Source organism: Helicoverpa zea, chromosome 1 (assembly GCF_022581195.2).
Source record: "Helicoverpa zea isolate HzStark_Cry1AcR chromosome 1, ilHelZeax1.1, whole genome shotgun sequence".
NCBI classification, from domain to species: Eukaryota; Metazoa; Arthropoda; class Insecta; order Lepidoptera; family Noctuidae; genus Helicoverpa; species Helicoverpa zea.
The window spans coordinates 11472953-11491382 of NC_061452.1; the positions used below are offsets into that span (position 1 = coordinate 11472953).

Below are 18430 nucleotides of genomic sequence, written 5' to 3' on the forward strand. Positions count from 1 at the left end.
GAGAGGTTGGTTCTTTACCCACTAGGCCACCACGACTTGGTTCAAAAGGTTCTATAATGGTCAAAATCTTCATCTTCAATAGCCTGCTACCAGTCTCTTTGAAATAATGCCAAGTATTTTTATAATGACCTAAAAGCTGCTTTTTGTGACAGGAGGTGTGCCCAGCAGTGGGGCGATAAAAAGACTGGTGATGATAGTCTAAAATCAAAAGTCAGAAACAAAAGTAATTCTGATTAGACTTATAGAATGGACCCTATTGTGTTTTCATTTCTGGTTTTGTATTCTTCAGTGTCTGCCTACTATTGTATTGTTATGTTAGTGTTTGTTTAATGTCGTTAACTATGATAATACAGTGTGCATCTACCCTCAACACCAAAGAAGTTTGTCCACCGGCGCCGTCACCGAGAACGGGATTTTTTCGGGCCGAGTTTAGTATCGCCAGCCGGATGACGGCGTACGGGTAAAGCTTGGGTTTCCTAGGAAAGCGGTACCGTCATATAGCGGTCGTAATATTACGGGCGCAAATAGACGGTCGTCTTTACGGTGATGACATGTGGAAAGTTCCACGGCCGTTTTAACGCACCGTCATAAACTTTTTGTTAGTTGTATTATACTTACTAACCTGTTTTATTGAATATTTCTCAAATTTCACGACACCAATTCTGTTTTAGTAGATTTTTTCTATAATCTTTACTTTTTATATTATTTATTGCTTCGTGGTTACGAAAGAAATCTATTAAAATTGCGTCGTCCTCGCTGCTCCAAGAGTTGGAACTCATTTTTTACGTTGTTCCGAAAAAAAAAACACAAATACGGATTAAAAAAGCTTCACCGCTTTCAATAAAACGTTCACCAAATCATCTGACACCGTCAAGACGGCCGTCATGCAAATGGCGGCACCGCTTTTTGAAGTTACGGTGTCAGTTACCGCTCTCTAGGAAACCTCCCCATTCCGTTTACATAGACAACGTTCTAGTGACGTCATTCACCGCTGTATTACGGCCGCTATATGTCAGCACCGCTTTCCTAGGCAACCAAAGCTTAACGGGCGTGCGGTGGACGCAGCGCCATAGTAAATGTATGTGTCGCTAAATCGGTGCCGTCATCTTATCGGTGACGGTCCGGTGACGGCGGCGGTGGAGGTAAAAGGAGGTAGAGGTGGAGGTTCTCACTACACTAAATTTTATTTAGTACACTAAATTATTTCTTTACTGAAAAACACGGAATGAATAACTACCTGCCTATACTTGTTATATGTTATTGTAATAGTTGTTAACTCATTTTTTGTTTGAATGTGCTAATCTTGGTAACTGTTGGACTGGTTTGAAAAAATCTTTCAGTTTATGTTGATAGCATATTATAAGCATGGTAACATTCTATCCGAGTGTGAGGAGAAGCTCCTACCGGATATGGATGATACCATTGGCAGTAGTTATGTATTGCAATTATTATAAACTGAAATAAAAAAAAGAACCATAATTTTCGCAGGAAACACATTTTTATTGCACAATTTTACACATTTCTTCAGATATTAACAAAATAAAGTAACTAAAAATATATATATATATATATTAAGATTAGAATGTTCTTGAAACACACAATCAAAGAACGGCTGCGAATTTTCCATTAATTAATTTATCATAATATTTTAAAAATTGATATGATTGAGACCACTTCACTTCAACAAATGATAAATTAAATCATTGCCTGTGTCATACTAAGCCCAATATTGATAAATTATAATTATTATCATGATAAGGTGTCGTATTAGATTGCTACGTGTAAACGCCCTAAGGAGGCGTAGACACTGGGGCTTTCATAAATTACTAAAGATATATTTGGGTACTAATACTCTATCAATCCAACAAAACCTTATTTCCTGTAAAAACATGTTAAGTTGACAATTTCTTAACAAATTCTTTTGTAATCAGGTCAGCGATCATTTGATTATAACACTATCTACATTAAAAAGAAACAACGTGGAAACAGCCTAATCAATCTTTGCAACGGATTATAGAACAGTAGGTAACGATTTAATCGATAGTCTATTCGTATAACTAATCTGAAATGATATAAATACCAAACGTTTAACACGAAAGTCAACACTTGTCTTCAAGTATTCAGCAACATGCGTATCCTTGCTCTGCTTGCTCTCTGCTTCGCGGCTGTCGCAGGTAACTTCTCATTCAAAATTTTTTTTTATGGTTAAATTGGCGATTATCGCCGAACTGAACCATCTTAAATAAATTGCAACTTGAACTTTTTTTTTCGTGGTCTTAAATTAATCATTGTTATCCTCTTTTCTAGCTGTCCCCAGCAATCCTCAGAGGATTGTGGGTGGTTCGGTTACCACTATTGACCAGTACCCGACTATAGCCGCCCTGTTGTTCTCATGGAACTTGAGCACCTACTGGCAGGCTTGCGGAGGTACTATCCTCAACAACAGGGCTATCCTCACCGCTGCTCACTGCACTGCGTAAGTATACCAAGAATAAAAACCAGAAATGCTGTCAAAGGTAAAGTAAGATGATAAACTTTTCAATAATTTTATATTAATCGTTTCGCAGTGGTGACGCGAACAACAGATGGCGTATCCGTGTTGGCTCCAGCTGGGCCAATAGCGGTGGTGTCGTACACAACCTGAACGCCAACATCATCCACCCTTCATACAACTCAAGGACCATGGACAATGACATCGCTGTTCTGCGCTCCGCCACCACCTTCTCCTTCAACAACAATGTTCGCGCTGCTCCCATCGCTGGTGCCAACTACAACCTCGCAGACAACCAAGTTGTCTGGGCTGCTGGCTGGGGCACAACCTCCGTAAGTTTACATTAATGTCAACTTTCTGATGACCAATATTTTTTTCCGTTTTGATTGAAGATTTTTAATGGAATGTTTTATTTCACAGTCCGGTGGTTCTTCCTCTGAGCAACTCCGTCACGTTCAGCTCGTGACCTTCAACCAGAACTCTTGCAGAAACAGCTACGCTACCCGTGGTATTGCTATCACCGACAACATGTTGTGCTCTGGCTGGATCGGAGGTGGTCGTGACCAGTGCCAGGGTGACTCCGGCGGTCCCCTATACCACAATGGCAACGTTGTTGGTGTCTGCTCCTTCGGTATTGGCTGCGCTTTGGCTGACTTCCCTGGTGTCAACGCTCGCGTATCCCGCTACACCTCCTGGATCTCCTCTAATGCGTAAGAAGGGAGAATTACGAGTACTTTTAGTTTAAGTTAAAAAAATGACAAGATCTAAGTTTCCTAAATAAACATTCTTTGCAATACATATATGTTTTTAATGTATTTTGTCCTACCCTCATATGGTCACACTCACGTTATACCCTATTCGCCGAGCCGTAAGCCAAAAGCAAAACAAAGAACAACATTTTTTCAAGATGGCGGGTATAACCCGACCGGTGACAAAACGTCACATTTATAATATGTAAAATGTTCGCAGTATCTGTGGTCCACAGTTTAGTAGAGTTCGTTATATTTGATTTCAAATTCATTTGTTACATTTGATTTCAAATAAGTCTGAAAGGATTACATAAGTTTTACAGTCATCGTTCTAAAATACCATTTCTAATGCTGTCAATGTATAACTTCTATAGTTATTTTTATAAAATAATAGCTGTTACCCGCGACTTCGTCTGCGTGGGCAATATAGAATCACCAAAATACTACTTATCCCGTAGGTGTATTCTTTAACGTGACAGTATAATTAGGATTACTACTTAGCAGCCGCACAGGTTCATCGATCAAGGTTGTGCTGTGGATGCGTGACCATTTATCTAAACAAAAGAAGTAAAGTTTTGCTTGCATCAAGGTAGTAGTTATAGTTGGATTTTGATGTGGCACGCCCAACTGACAAACAATTTTGAATCATTCTTCGAAATAATATTCACTATATTTGTATGTTCTTTTTGTTTGCAATAGATGGCACCATTTTAACCTTGACTGAACCTAGTTTGCTTAAAATTTTATTTTTCTGCTCAGAAATATTACAGAAATATTGGTTCATTGCTTATCCCCTGTATGTGATAGCGTGATAATATGTAGCATATGTCCTGACCTGACCTATAGGTAATATTCATGCAAAATTTGAAGTAAATCCGTGCAGTACTTTTTGAGTTTACTGCGGACATACCTACAGACAAACAGATAAACCGAAAAACAGACAAAAATTCTAAAAACTACATGTTTGGGTTCAGAATCGATTATAGATCAAATATTCTTTAAAAAAAATTTCAATGTACAGTTTTGACTGCCCTACGATTTTATTATATGTATAGATTGTCACTACTTCAATCGTGACTTAAAGAAAGCTTATTTTTATGGTTTGTTTACCTTTTGGCTTATGGCTCCGCGAACAGGGTTCGTTATGCCTTAGTTGCTTAAGTTAGTTACAAACAGTAGCTTTATTTTTACTAGTTTTCAAGACTACATTTGATGTGAAGAATTGTCATCTACACGTTGAAGGAGCTCTAGCAGCCCCGAAATATAACGAGTGAGTAAAACGTGAATGAGTTTTACTAAAAATCAAATAGTATTAGATTACGTTTTATTAGTATTGCTAGCATCATCAATAATTACATCGTCAATTATTGATATAATGGTTAATTGATAAATAAATAGGAATTGAAAAATTTAAGTATTTACCTAATACTTAAATGAGAAAACATTTGCAACGTCTCAAACAGCATTAATTTGTGTTTTTGATTCCCTACCAGATAAGGTCGAGGATTAACTTACACTAGCTTCTCCGAACGTTTTGCTACATATTAACATTAGGTACTAAAACTAACCAGGTGTTCGGGTTCCTTACCAAAACAAGGCGAATCTATCAAAGATTGGTCTTTATTAATAGGTGATTTAGTTTTCAAAAATATGGACGGATTCCAATGAAGGCATATGAGGGTGAAGCTAGTAAGGTTTCTCGTTCTCTAAACACCTGCTTTTTGGCGCGTTGCTTTCTTATTAGATTTTGTGTTGGAAATTCTGATGTCATCTGCATAAGCGAGCTGTATAGTAAATAGTTTAGTAGTAGTTTTCAAAAGATGGCAGCACAGGTTAATTAAGAAGGTCGTGTAAAAAATATGATTATCAATATTACCTAAATGTCAATGACCTCATTGTTATCACTACTCAGGTCAATTATTGTACGGTCCGGAAAAATTATAGTTATCCATTTATGGAAATAAAAAGACAATAGTTACTGCAAAAGTTTATTCATTGGTAACACATATCTTCTTGCAATTTTGGTTACCAGTGCTGAGAATGTCGATCCAGTTGATATTCCTTTCTTATGCGTTAGACGAAATCCAAGAAGTGTAGCGGGAAACGCGAACATTGACACCGGGGAATTGAGCTTGACCGCATCCAACACCGAAGGAGCAGACACCAACAAGAACGCCATTGTGGTAGAGAGGACCACCAGAGTCTCCCTGGCACTGGTCACGACCACCGGTCGGCCAACCAGAACAAACCATGTTGTCAGTAATAACGGTACCACGGACAGCGTAATTGTTTCTGCAAGTGGCCTGGTTGATACTTCTCATCTCGACGTGACGCAGCTGTTCAGATCGCTCGAATGCGAGATGCTGAGGAAATTAATATTTCAATGTTAATAAACCCAAGCAATAAGACTTTATTTGAGTGCGCAGATGAAGGACTTCATATTATAAAATAGCTTACGAAAGTGGCACCCCAACCAGCAGCCCAGACAGCCTGGTTGTCAGCGAGGTTGTAGTTGGCACCAGCGATGGAAGCAGCGCGAACATTGTTGTTGAAGGAGAAGGTGGTGGCGGAGCGCAGGATGGCGAGATCATTTTCGTAAGTGTTACGGTTATACGCTGGGTGAACGATGTTCGCGTTTACGAAGTGCGTTGCACCACCACTGTGGGCAAAGCTTGAGCCAACACGGATTTGCCATCTGTTGGGTGTTTCTCCACTGTAAATAAAAATAAGATGATGCTAAGTGAACCGGTTGCTATAGAGTAAAACTTACGTCTGCCATATAAATGGATCTAATCATTTCTATCTCATCTATGAACTTACTTGGTGCAGTGAGCGGCGGTAAGGACAGCCCTGTTGTTGATGATAGTTCCACCGCAGCTCTGCCTGAAAGTGCTGAAGTTCCACGTATATAGGAGAACAGCGATGGTTGGGTACCGATCAATGGTAGTGAGCGAACCACCCACAATCCTCTGAGGATTGGTGGGTACGGCTAGAAATAAGAAAACAATTGAAGACCAACTAACAATAAAATATCAAATTGCGTTTTGATACGTCACTAATAGTTTTAAGAACGTGTCAGAACTTGATCGAACAAGATTTTACCTGCGACAGCGGCGAAGCACAGGGCAAGTAAAGCAAAGATACGCATTTTGGTGACTACTCGTTAACGAGTGTTGTTTTGTGATTATAATGTTTGGTATTTATATCAACCGATTAAAATGCGGAATACAATAATAAGGATTAGTTACGGGGATTAATCTACGTGCCAAATTTAAAGATACTGTAGATTAGACCCTATGTACGGTGTTCAAAGGTAATTTGGGGAATTCCGTAAACAAAAATACTAACAATGACCGGTACTTGATCAGTTTATCAATTGGTTAAGACAGATGGATAAGATTCATTTTTGAATTTTGCAAAAGATTCTGCATTTCAACTCTACAACGAATGATGTACCTACTGAATTATAGAGATTAGATGTCATTTATTTGAGTTCATGTTTAGCATTTTTTCCATAATATGGGACCCACGACTTAGCGTGCTACGCAAGCCGAACCTGTATTGACCCGTACAGTATACAGCACAATTACCCGTCAGCTGCATGGTCTAGTGTCAATACACCCTAACACCTTACATTTATTGATTGATGATGATTTTCAAGATAATAGTAATCACTAATAAATATTGTGTCAGTGTCATGCAGATCAATAGAGCATTTTTTTCAGTAGCGTTGCCAACTTTGTTAGGATATTGCATCATATCAAGGCTCTTAAAAACAAATTAAAATATTAACCAATTAAAATGTTAGTTTAAAGTCAGACGAAAGTGTTGAAAACTCATTTGAAGATCGATTCTCCTTCACTTTCTCACCACACAATACTTAAATTTACTTAGGTATATGATGGCGCATCCACCAATTTGATAATCTTTTTGTGTTTTCTTTGTAAAATACGTTGATTTGCAATGCTTACTGTAACGACCCACGGAGGAAGGAGCATTTTGTCCTACTTGAACTGGCCATGTTTGTCTTTAGTTCCTATTTTTAAACGTGCATTCCTCACTTATTTATTTACATTATTTCATCTGAAGGCAAAAGAGGATGTGAAGCTTACTTGCTTCAAAAATTAACTTTAGTCTTGAGTCTTGAAGAACAGTCTCGAATGCTCGTCGGCTAAGGTTTTTGTTATTAACCAAAACAGGACTTTTGTTATTAAAAAATGTAAACTATTCCATAGTAGACAATGTAATAAATCAAATCTTTCATTACCAGACATTTGGTACTGCGGTAAACCTCAGGCGCTCCAAGTTTAAAGTTCGGAACAAGTTTTATGCCATCCAATATATTTATATTAATAGTGAAACAAATATATAGTTAATTTTTAGTTTAAAATATTTCAAAACGGATTCGTACTGTATTGCAACCACGGGCTCTGGTAACAGTACAAAAAATGTAAAAGTTTTTCATATCGGACCATTAGTGCCAGCATGTTGAATTATATGTGGTATATGTAAAGTATAAAAGTCCAGGATATAATCTTATATACTTTCCAGCCTTTATCCAAGGTTTCTCGAAAGAATGATTAGAACCCATATAAAAGTAGCCTAAACTATCTGGATGTAATAAGCTACATAATGTGATTGTTGAGTTTCAGCATAATACTTTCTGTAATTTGCATATAAAAGTTTGGATGTACTCGCATCAGAATTTCCATGTTTAAAATTAAATATTAATGTAATTGTAATAATTTTTATGACGGTACAGAAGGATTTAGAAATCCATTTTTTTCTAGTCCTGTTCTAATCTATAGACAACCAAGTTACCATATTTAATCAGTGTTATTTGCATTTATTTGAGAAAGGTTAAAATTAAGAGTTTGAACAATTTTGTCGCAAACATATAACTTTATTTTAGGAAACAATAGTTCTCAATATCACATAAACTTAAATTGCTTTTCTAACGGTTGTTTTGAATCCAAGCAGTGTAGCGAGACACGCGAGCGTTGACACCGGGGAAGTTAACCAGGCCACATCCAACTCCAAAGGAGCAGACACCGACAAGAACGCCATTGTGGTATAGAGGACCGCCGGAGTCTCCCTGGCACTGGTCACGACCACCACTAGGCCAGCCAGAGCACAACATGTTAGCAGTGATGGTGATACCACGGGTAGCGTAGTTGTTTCTGCAAGTGTTCTGGTTGAAGGTCACGAGCTGAACGTGACGGAGCTGCTCAGAGGAAGAACCACCGGACTGTGGAATACAAATCCTTTAGTAATCCTTAAACAAAAGAACAGAGAAAATATTCTTCAGTCGATTAAAAAACTTACAGAGGTTGTGCCCCATCCAGCGGCCCAGACAGCCTGGTTGTCAGCGAGGTTGTAGTTGGCACCAGCGATGGAAACTGCACGGACATTGTTGTTGAAGGTAAAGGTGGTGGCGGAACGTACGATAGCGATGTCATTGTCCATGGTCCTTGAGTTATATGAGGGGTGGATGATGTTGGCGTTCAGGTTGTGTACAACACCGCCGCTGTTGGCCCAGGTGGAGCCAAGACGGATACGCCATCTGTTGTTCGCATCACCACTGCAAAAGTATTATAACAAAATTATTGACTTGTTGTCTTTTTACTCAGTGTCACGTACATCTACACTTAATTCTTGATCCACTTACGCGGTGCAGTGAGCAGCGGTGAGAATAGCCCTGTTGTTGAGGATGGTACCTCCGCAAGCCTGCCAGTAGGTGCTCAAGTTCCATGAGTACAGCAGAGCAGCGATAGTGGGGTAACGGTCAATCGTAGTAACCGAACCACCCACAATCCTCTGAGGATTGCTGGGCACAGCTAGATAGAAGATTTACGCTTATTAAGACTTTCAATTTAAATATAATCAATCTCATTTCTTTTTCTTCTTTATAATTATTTTTTTGATGTGCAAAAATATTAAGTGACATACCTGCAACAGCCGCGAAGCATAGGGCTAGCAAAGCAAGGATACGCATGTTGTTCACCACTCACTGACAAGTTTGGTTTGCATCCTCAACGGGAGGCATTTATATCACTGCAGATTACTTAAGTGACTTTGACGAATGATAAAATTAATTTCATGTCATATAATCCGGCACAAATAAAGCTGTTTGCAGATTGTACGAAAAAATATGTGAAGTACGATAAAAATATGCAACCTTATCGAGCATAATATCATCACCATATCAGCGTTTGGTGGTCTAAGGCTGAAAAAAAAAACCATCCCTAATGATTTCAATAATTCTGGGCATATAAACTGCACATTACATACTTTTTGTCGGCCGATAGTTTGTTCGGACTCATAAATCAGTACGGAAAGTAAGCACATTACAAAGATCAGGCGTTTGGTCGGCATCAAACCGGCCGAAAACGTTGTTTGAAATCAAGATCTTCCTTAAAAAATTTGCCAACCATCGGGTTAACTGTCGACCGACCGTTTAGTCTGTAATTTTTGTTATTAACATGATTGAGGATTAAGGAAATGAGTTTATATTGATCATGGCGTTATACATGAGTACTATGGCATCCATTTATGCACTGTTCCTTAATTCTCCTCTACCGACGGCAAAATAACAGTTTTATTTTTATAAGCAGTTTCAAAGGCGTAACAGGATTAGCAAAAGCATCGGTATTACACCAGTGTCAACACTTCTTTATAAATTCTTTACAATTGATATGATACCCCCAATAAATTAATCAAGATAATTATTGATATTATGACAACTGACGTCAGTGTTCCGACGGAAGTTAATTCCAAAAGTTCGCGTGACAAGTCAATTGTAAACAGTTTTTCAAATAGTAGTGTTGGGTAAAGTTGCATTTTTTTATTAGTGATGATTTTATCCCCAATCTCTTGTTGGTGAAAAATCTTTGAAAAATTATGGCAGAACCTGTGCTCTATCAGGTTTGCAAAGAGTATCTATTGGTAGTAGTATATATTAAGAAAAACGGTATCCAACAAAACAGTAAAAAGTTAGCAGACATTGCTTTTATTAATCAATCCGCTTTTGTAGCTGCGAACCATAACAGCTGGTATTATTTGTTTATGGCACTAAACATAACAAAAGAGTAATAATTTGTCTTCATCTTGACACTAACTTAATATTACATCCCATAGGGAAGCAGATAAGCCATTTAAGTTTTGTTAAGCTTTTCGATGTGTAGGTAATAATTCAGAACAAGTGAAAAAGATTTCCTTCAATATTGGATGTTTATAATAACTGTGAAAAATCTCAATTTTTAATCAAAATAAAAACCCGCCCTATGTACCAAAATACATTTTCTAAAACATCTGTGCCAAGAAGGGTTGTTCAGGCTCCCTTTCAAAAGTGATAATTTATATCTTTTCGAGAGCCGTTGAGCTCTCCAGAGTATGGATTATCTCGATTTTCTGTGAGTTTAGCGATAGAATTTCCATGAAATAAATTGTTTAATAAGTTATTCGTATGCAGGTTGGGATGTAAATAAAACTGTGCGTCAGCAGTATAGGACAGTATACTTTAAAAAAATACTTTTTTACTCTGTGAAAGAAAAATATCGGTCTTTTTTATTTTAATATTAAGATATCACTCTTTTTTGTATCTGAGAGAACAAAGGTGTTTCTTTCGAATTCATTTTAAAAATATTCAATGGTGATCAAGTATTATTTGGACTTTACTATAATAATTGTGAGTTTTCTCCTTTTTACATGGAAGTTAATTACTAATACCGTTCTTATATTACACCAATACTCAAACTTTTTCTTAATGATAACCTTACAAAGGTTTTAATTATTGTTATGTCTTAAACCTAGACGACAAATATGCTACGATAATTTAAATACTAAAGATATTCCAAAGTAATTTCCTATGTGGTACCGCAGCATTGATCCCGACAACTAGCCAGATATAAGTTAGACAGGTTTCCAAGTTACTACCTACAAAGTTCGAGGTATCCGGCTGATTGCTAGCCAAGACTTAGATGAAGCTATACCTATCACTGGCCTTGTTTGTAAGTCACTTCTTGTCTCACCTAGCTTCAGTTGTTAGAAAATCGACCTAAGTGGTAAATCAAATACTGTTACTGTTTATAGATTTCATCATTCTCCTTTTTCCCAATTCTATTTGGATTCGGTACAGCATGGTTTCTTCTTCTTTTTCCATACTCTTCTATCAGTCTAGCTATGCCGATTTTCACACAATCTTTTCCACTATGGTAATTTATTATATAAATATTTACAGATTTACAGATAATTGCATTAAGTATGGATCATTAGATATACATTACACAATGATGACGTAATTGAAAATAATGAAGTAAGAAACCACTTTGAATTGAATTACATAATCCAATTTGAATTGCAAGCGGAGATGCCAAGCACAGCGGCAAATGCTACGAGATCCACTCTCATTTGTGTTCGTAGCAATCGTGATTTGTAGCTACGCTCGTAGCGTTGTAGCTGCTACGAATTTTGTACTACGCAAATGGTTTAATGGGATAGTTAGCAAAGCTGAAATGATTTATTTGGGAATGTAATAATATGTAAATATGAAGGTATTAGTGTATTAGTTAATCATCTGCCTAGCCTTTGTATTACTTGATACAAACTCATAATAAATTGAGAAGTTAATTTAAGCCGTTTTACCGTGAATAGCTAAACATGCATTCTTCGCATTTACTATATTAATTTGTTATGATATATAATATTGTGGCTGTACAAACAAATAAAAAGGTTTGTCATCATTTACAGGATTGTAAGCGCATTGATAGAGATACACGATAAATATTAGGTATGTATGATTCATAAAATATGAGTTAAAATATAGCAAAATTTTTACGCATTCTTTGACTGTACATACTTACCCAACCAAGAAGCAGGTTAATTACAGTAGCGATCGTTATCGCCATTAAGATAAACATTACAACGGTTAAAATGATAAATCATATTTAATTGCACGTACCTATATGAACTTAAAAGTGTTTGCAGCAATGTAGAAGGAGGCTATCCTTGCCTTACACTATCGTCAATGTATTGTTATCATTCAATGATAACCATGCACGCCAATCTCCTCTTACAGATGACCTAAATTTTACTGATGTATATAACTAAACTAAACTAAAGATAGGCAGTATTGAAGTTGATAAAAAATATATATATACCTACAAATTCTTCTGTTCAAAGAGTACTGTCAGTTCATTCTGCAAGATCATACCTGAAACAACGAAAACATAATTGTTAGACATACAAATTATTTAAAACTATCTATTTAAACTTAATAATTAATTCAGTCTTCAACAATTAATAATTGGATTCAGAAGATTCATGAAAATGTAAACTAGAAACCGAAAAAGACTTTCTTTTCACAACAATAAGGTTGTTTATCGCATAACCCTCATTCAGAAGTCTGAATCACTTTGATGATATAAGTGGTATTTACGCTATGAATTATTTAACTTGTTTCAGTCCAAGTTTCCATCTGTTGTGGCTTACGAATGCCAATGTCAGTGGCGGACTTGCCCGAGCGGCGGCGGAAACGGCCGAACACCTGGATCGATTTTTCTAGTTGAACCGCGGTTCATATGCGTTCTATTTGTAGTACTAGTTTAAGGCTATTTATTATAAGGACAAATTGTGACCTCTATTTCATTACACAATGCCATGGTCTAGTTCGTATTATACTTACGGTTGTTTACGCCTGTATTTTTTTACCTATCTTATCTTTCGTTACGAAAGCAGTTTTGGCGACTGGCGAAAAATTATCTTAACACTTAACGATTAGTATTGTTAATAATTTATGTTGGTGTAATAAACGTCACTGTTTGATTCATATGAGTGTCGTTTATATAAAATTATTATAGGTGTTAATGTGATTGAAGGTTTTGATTAACCAATGAGTTTTGATATTGAAAAAATATTTAAGTAAATTCTATGCATGCACTTAAAAATAGATATAAAAGTTTTCTACTTACAGTATATTTTTGGTCAATATTTAGGAGATTTTGTTAATTGACTACTACATTGTCTCATATCTATGTACCTAAGTACCCATAAGACTTAGTATCATTCAAAACCACCAAAATACATATAATAAGTTAAAAAAGGGTTATTAAAGCTCTAATCTACATTAATGTTACTGAAGAGTTTGTTGTGCTTATCCTTAACATTCCTGTACTGTTATCTGATAATGTCTGCGCTCTTGGTACGGTGGTTCAGGTCTGTTCCTGGGTTGCACCGAAATCACTTGGGTTTTCAATTACTATCAGAAAGGCAGATTGGTGACTGGAAGGACAGATAAAGCAGATATCCTTGACTGACCAAGCAGAAGTCGTTATTAGTCCACATCACAGAACGTCAAGCTATGTAATTTGAATAAACTCTGATGCTTGGGCTTGTTAGATAATTAAACCTGTACCTCATTTGATAAGAAGAAAGCTGAAGACTGAACTAATACAGATCTGCTTTGTATCTCTGTAATATCACTCTACAGCATACTGTAGAAACGTCCAAGTGAGACAAAAAAAGTACCCAGACATAAGGTAAAGTCTAAAAGAAAATCTTCTATCTAGACTGGACTAATACGTGACGTTTTAAGTCTAAATTACTTACCTAATCTTCGGACCTCGATAAAATATTGATTTGAAGATATATTTTAATTAATATTTTATTTTTGAAGGTTAATTTAGGCACTTACGTAACTTAATGAGCCGATCTAAAAGTAAGCAAGTGATTAATCAGCTAATTAATGTCGATGACCTATAATTCATATAAAATAAGACACAAAGTAAATTTATTATAGATATTCCTACTTGTGTACTTTATTTCATTTACTCTAATACCTACAATGTTTTCCTTTTTATTCAAAATAATTCGTAACTTCTTAACTACAGAATACTGCGTAGCAGCTGTGAAATAAAGGTTTGAGAATTACATAGTTATGTTTATACATACCACTACGTAGTATAAAATTAAGTAGCTTTCTTTATCCTTATATCCCTATGTAAGCTGAAATCTTTAAAACCACGTAACTGATTTTGATACGTTTTTTTTAACAGATAGAATGATTGAAGAGGAAGTTTTATATAGATCGCTAGTTATACTATATTTCATTCCTTATAAAATTAATGAAAATATTTCCAACGATGTCCAAATTCTACGAATTATTGTTATCGTATCAACCAATTGGTAATCAGTATCACCTGACATAAAAATTATAAATAATGTTATCTTCTCAATCACTCGTGAAAATTAAATAAACAATTTTCTGTTACGTTTTGAAGGTAAAAGTGCTAAACTTTGACAGATATGATTATAGGCTACTTATTAACCTGAGCGTGACGTCATGAATTTATTGGTAAAATGTATATATATATCCACAAAAATCATTATATTATTTTTGTTTTTATTTGTCTACATAAATCATTATAGAATTTATATGATTTTCTTGGATTTCCTTGCATTTCAAAAACACAAACATTTTCTTCACCACATTGGTCAGTCTCAGAGTAAGTAGGTAACAATTATACCCGAACCTACTACTATTAGTTGCTATCAATACTTATCTAAAACTAATAAAATTTACGTACTATGAAATCATAGCTAAGCTACTGTTAGACCCCTGCAAACGTTTATCAACTTATATAAGGTGGCTTAGTTCAATCATATGATTTAGTGTGCTGCTAAGTAAAAATCGGCATTAGAACAATAGTGATAAAGGTCTTTTTCCTATGGAAGTTTTAGAGAGATTAAATAAATTCTTAGAAATAATAAAATTATTAAAAACTGACTGATTTTGCTATCAGTGTTTGATTTCGTTGATCGTTTTACGATGGATTAGTTTTATTTTTATGAAGACAATGAAACAGTCAGGTAAGGAACGCCATCTAGTGAGTGAATGATTGATTTAATTTAGAACCAGACTTTTATTTTATTAGGATAGAAGCCTTTAACTTAGAATTTCACAATTTCTTAAATGATCTGACTAACTATCAAAGAAAATGAATAACGAAACCTTTTATTTTGATTCAATCAACCCCTACTTCGTGTTTATAAAAATAAACAGATGAAGTCTTCAAATGTAAACAAAACAAACAACAAGAAAGTTTACATATACTTGCTACAACAATACATAGGTCCTGTACTTTTAAATATCCGGTAAAACTTGAGAATACTTGCTACAATACATAGGTTATTTTGTACTTTTACATACTCTGTAAACATAATATACGAATAACGTATCGTTCCATGATTAACCCCCATTTATGGCAACCCTGAAATCGAAATTGACATTGTCGTGTTGATATGACATTGATTTGTGGTATTATTACCGCGCCGCCCTTGATAATGCCACTTATTCTATGGCAACATTGGAAGCCACGACATAACGATGTCATATTACGTGAAAATAGCTTTTTGCCTGTGATAGAAAGTGTATCTATGAATATAAGGGGTAGAGGGTATTGAATTAGGGGAGTAAATAGGAATTACACAATGGGAGTATATGAGTACGAAGGGGTAATAAAATAGGAATACATAAGGGAGGAAGGACAGGGAGTATGTAAGGGAGTACATAAGGTAATAGGTACAGGCGGATGTACGTACGGGTAGTAATTAAGAGAGTTTATAAGGGGAATAGACAAGGGAGTAAACAGAAAAGTACATAGAGTAAAGGGAGAGTACATAGGGAGCATATAGGAAGAGTTGAGAGAGAGGGCAATTGGTACTGGCCTTACGTATTCTGCCCTCTTCCTATATGGTGTAGTAGAAATGAGTATGACGTCACAAGTTTATCAAAGTTATGGAGATACCAAGACATGTCCAGTAAAGTAGATCCGTCACTTTACGACCAAAGATAGAATGTTCTCATATTTGTTTTAATACAGGTATTAAAGGCAGCACTAGCTTATTAAGATATTAACTTAGTAAGCCGTTATCTTCACAAAGTACTACCTCACCAGCACCCGAGAATCTATTTCAAGACCAGAATATTGATGGTACAGCCTTCGTTAAAAGCAGCCTTGAGCCGACCCTGACACAGTACCACGGCCAATATACATTGAAACACCATAAATTAGTGAACATGTGCCCTCAATAAAGGCATGTTTATTTGTTTTCCTTGCTCGTGAATGACATACCTATAAAAATAGCTTACTGTCGTAGTAAAAGTATGAGGTGAGATTACTCACACATTAAGGTTCTATGTTGCTACTCATCGATATTTATTTTATCATCATTATCCTCCTGCTTTCATTAAGGGTGCGTGCAACGTATTTTTTTCTTCCATACTTCTTTCTGATGTCATCTTGCAACCTAACTTTGCGTTGTCCTAGGGTCCATATTTTTTTATAAACGTACTAACAAGTAGGTAAGTACCTATATGTATAGTTTTCATAAAACGCTATGGCAGTTCACTACCTAATTCCGAGGAAAAGCCCACCCCTACTCTTCTCCACCATTTAATCAAATTCTCTTTAAATGTATTGAAGAAGTACTTTTTAAAAGTACAGGTAAACCTTTACCGTCTTACCACAAAATCTTTTAAACGTCAGTTTATGCCTTGTCTAAAAAAATGTCAAATTATGACGTTGACATACGGTTCATTTTGCAGTCAAAATTTTATTAGACAAGTGTAAAACAGGGGTTAAAGTTTTTGTAGTAAGGCCATTAGCATTTACTTCTTTTAGACCATTGAATTATTAGTACAAAAATATTTTTAAGCATTTCTATTAAGGTGAACCACGTCGAAAAAGAACGTATAAATAAAATTAAAGATTCAGTATTTAATGGCCTTCATTTGACAATGGAATTATTATAATAGATTAAATTAAAGATAAAATAGATGAAAATACATTAATTCTCTTGTACATTTGGATATTATCCTGTAGTGTGTTGTTCATGTTCCAAACAAGAACAGTCTTGAATGAATAAATCAACTGCGAACAAATTCCAACACGGGAAAATTTAAACGTTCTTTTAAAATAAAATACAACCTTGACGATGTCATGAAATACATGTCAACAATTAAAAATTAACAGTCAGTTTTATGAAAATAAACTGAAAGAAATCCTGGTAATTCAGTACAAAGTCGAGTATATTTTTTGCAATATTATTAAATCAATCTATGTTTCGTACAATCAGAAAATAATTAATTAAAAATAATCTTATTATCTTATAAATATGACACTATAGCATCCTGTAGTTTCACAACAATTGTAGTAATAGCCTGCTCATAATTATAAACAGGTCTTATTAGCGGTTTGAGGATTTACTTGATGGATCGATATTATCGATTCATTTATCATAGTCAATGATTCATGACGGTTTGAAAATCAATATTTGAATGTATTTTTTACACGTTTTATTTGAATGCGAATTTAATACTGATTTTTAGAATGAGTATTTAATTCCAATAAGCTTCTAATAAATTCAAAAGGGCTTCAGCGTATTGTCTTTCCCTATATGTATCTACATTAAAATTAGGTCTTATAAATTATAATTTGGATTTCCCTATGTTAAGATAAAAATAATACAAATAAGGGATATAATTTCTTTAAGATAGATCTATCTAATCTAAATAGATTATGCGATAGGTAGTTTATTAGAAAGATCGTGACGTATTTTGTTTGTCACAAATAAGATAGACAACCTTTTGTGAAAATTAAGCATTACCATCCAACGTGGCAATGCTGCCAGCCTCTTGGGTACACTCTCGGTGGGCAGCGATGAGGAGTTTTTTGATGCCATTTTATAATTGTTTTTAGTGTATATATTAGGTGATAAGTTAGTTGTACGTTGTATATATATTTATTATTATGATAAGATATTGTAAAAAGTTATTTGTAAACTAATTTGTAAATAAACCTATAATTTGTGAAAATTGAATGAAATTGATAAGTGAAAAGTAACTACATATTAAAATTGATTGAAATAACAAAGATAGACGCACCTTAAAGAATAAACTTTTCTGATTTATTGCTAATCTTGTCATGCAAAAACTAAAAAAAAATATATGATAACACACCTGGTTAACGATTTGAATCCTTTTTATCGTACTATGCGAACTTAATAAGACACAGCATAGTAACAATGAAAACTACATTATCAAACTTCGTGTAACTTCGGTCAATTTCTTAACAAGATCGATCGAAAACAAATAGGAAACAGTGGTATTATTCCAAGCGTCCATTAACTTGGG

General features: G+C 35.2%; 3 protein-coding genes across 3 annotated transcripts in view; 1 reads left to right on the plus strand and 2 right to left on the minus strand.

Annotated features, from left to right (window-relative positions):
* The window catches only part of LOC124635257 (solute carrier family 12 member 4), a 494187-nt gene that overhangs the window by 222055 nt on the left and 253702 nt on the right, over nt 1–18430 (minus strand). The gene's annotated exons all lie outside the window — the stretch shown is intronic.
* LOC124635510 (trypsin, alkaline C-like) lies at nt 2018–3289 on the plus strand. The gene is made up of 4 exons (XM_047171382.1): nt 2018–2174; nt 2308–2476; nt 2568–2823; nt 2912–3289. The coding sequence occupies exons 1-4, from the start codon at nt 2129–2131 to the stop codon at nt 3203–3205; spliced, it is 765 nt and encodes a 254-aa protein (XP_047027338.1). The 5' UTR covers nt 2018–2128; the 3' UTR covers nt 3206–3289.
* Nucleotides 5216–6440, minus strand: LOC124635462 (trypsin, alkaline C-like). Its single transcript, XM_047171332.1, has 4 exons — nt 6343–6440; nt 6061–6229; nt 5698–5953; nt 5216–5603 (listed from the first exon to the last, which is right to left on the minus strand). The coding sequence occupies exons 1-4, from the start codon at nt 6386–6388 to the stop codon at nt 5307–5309; spliced, it is 768 nt and encodes a 255-aa protein (XP_047027288.1). The 5' UTR covers nt 6389–6440; the 3' UTR covers nt 5216–5306.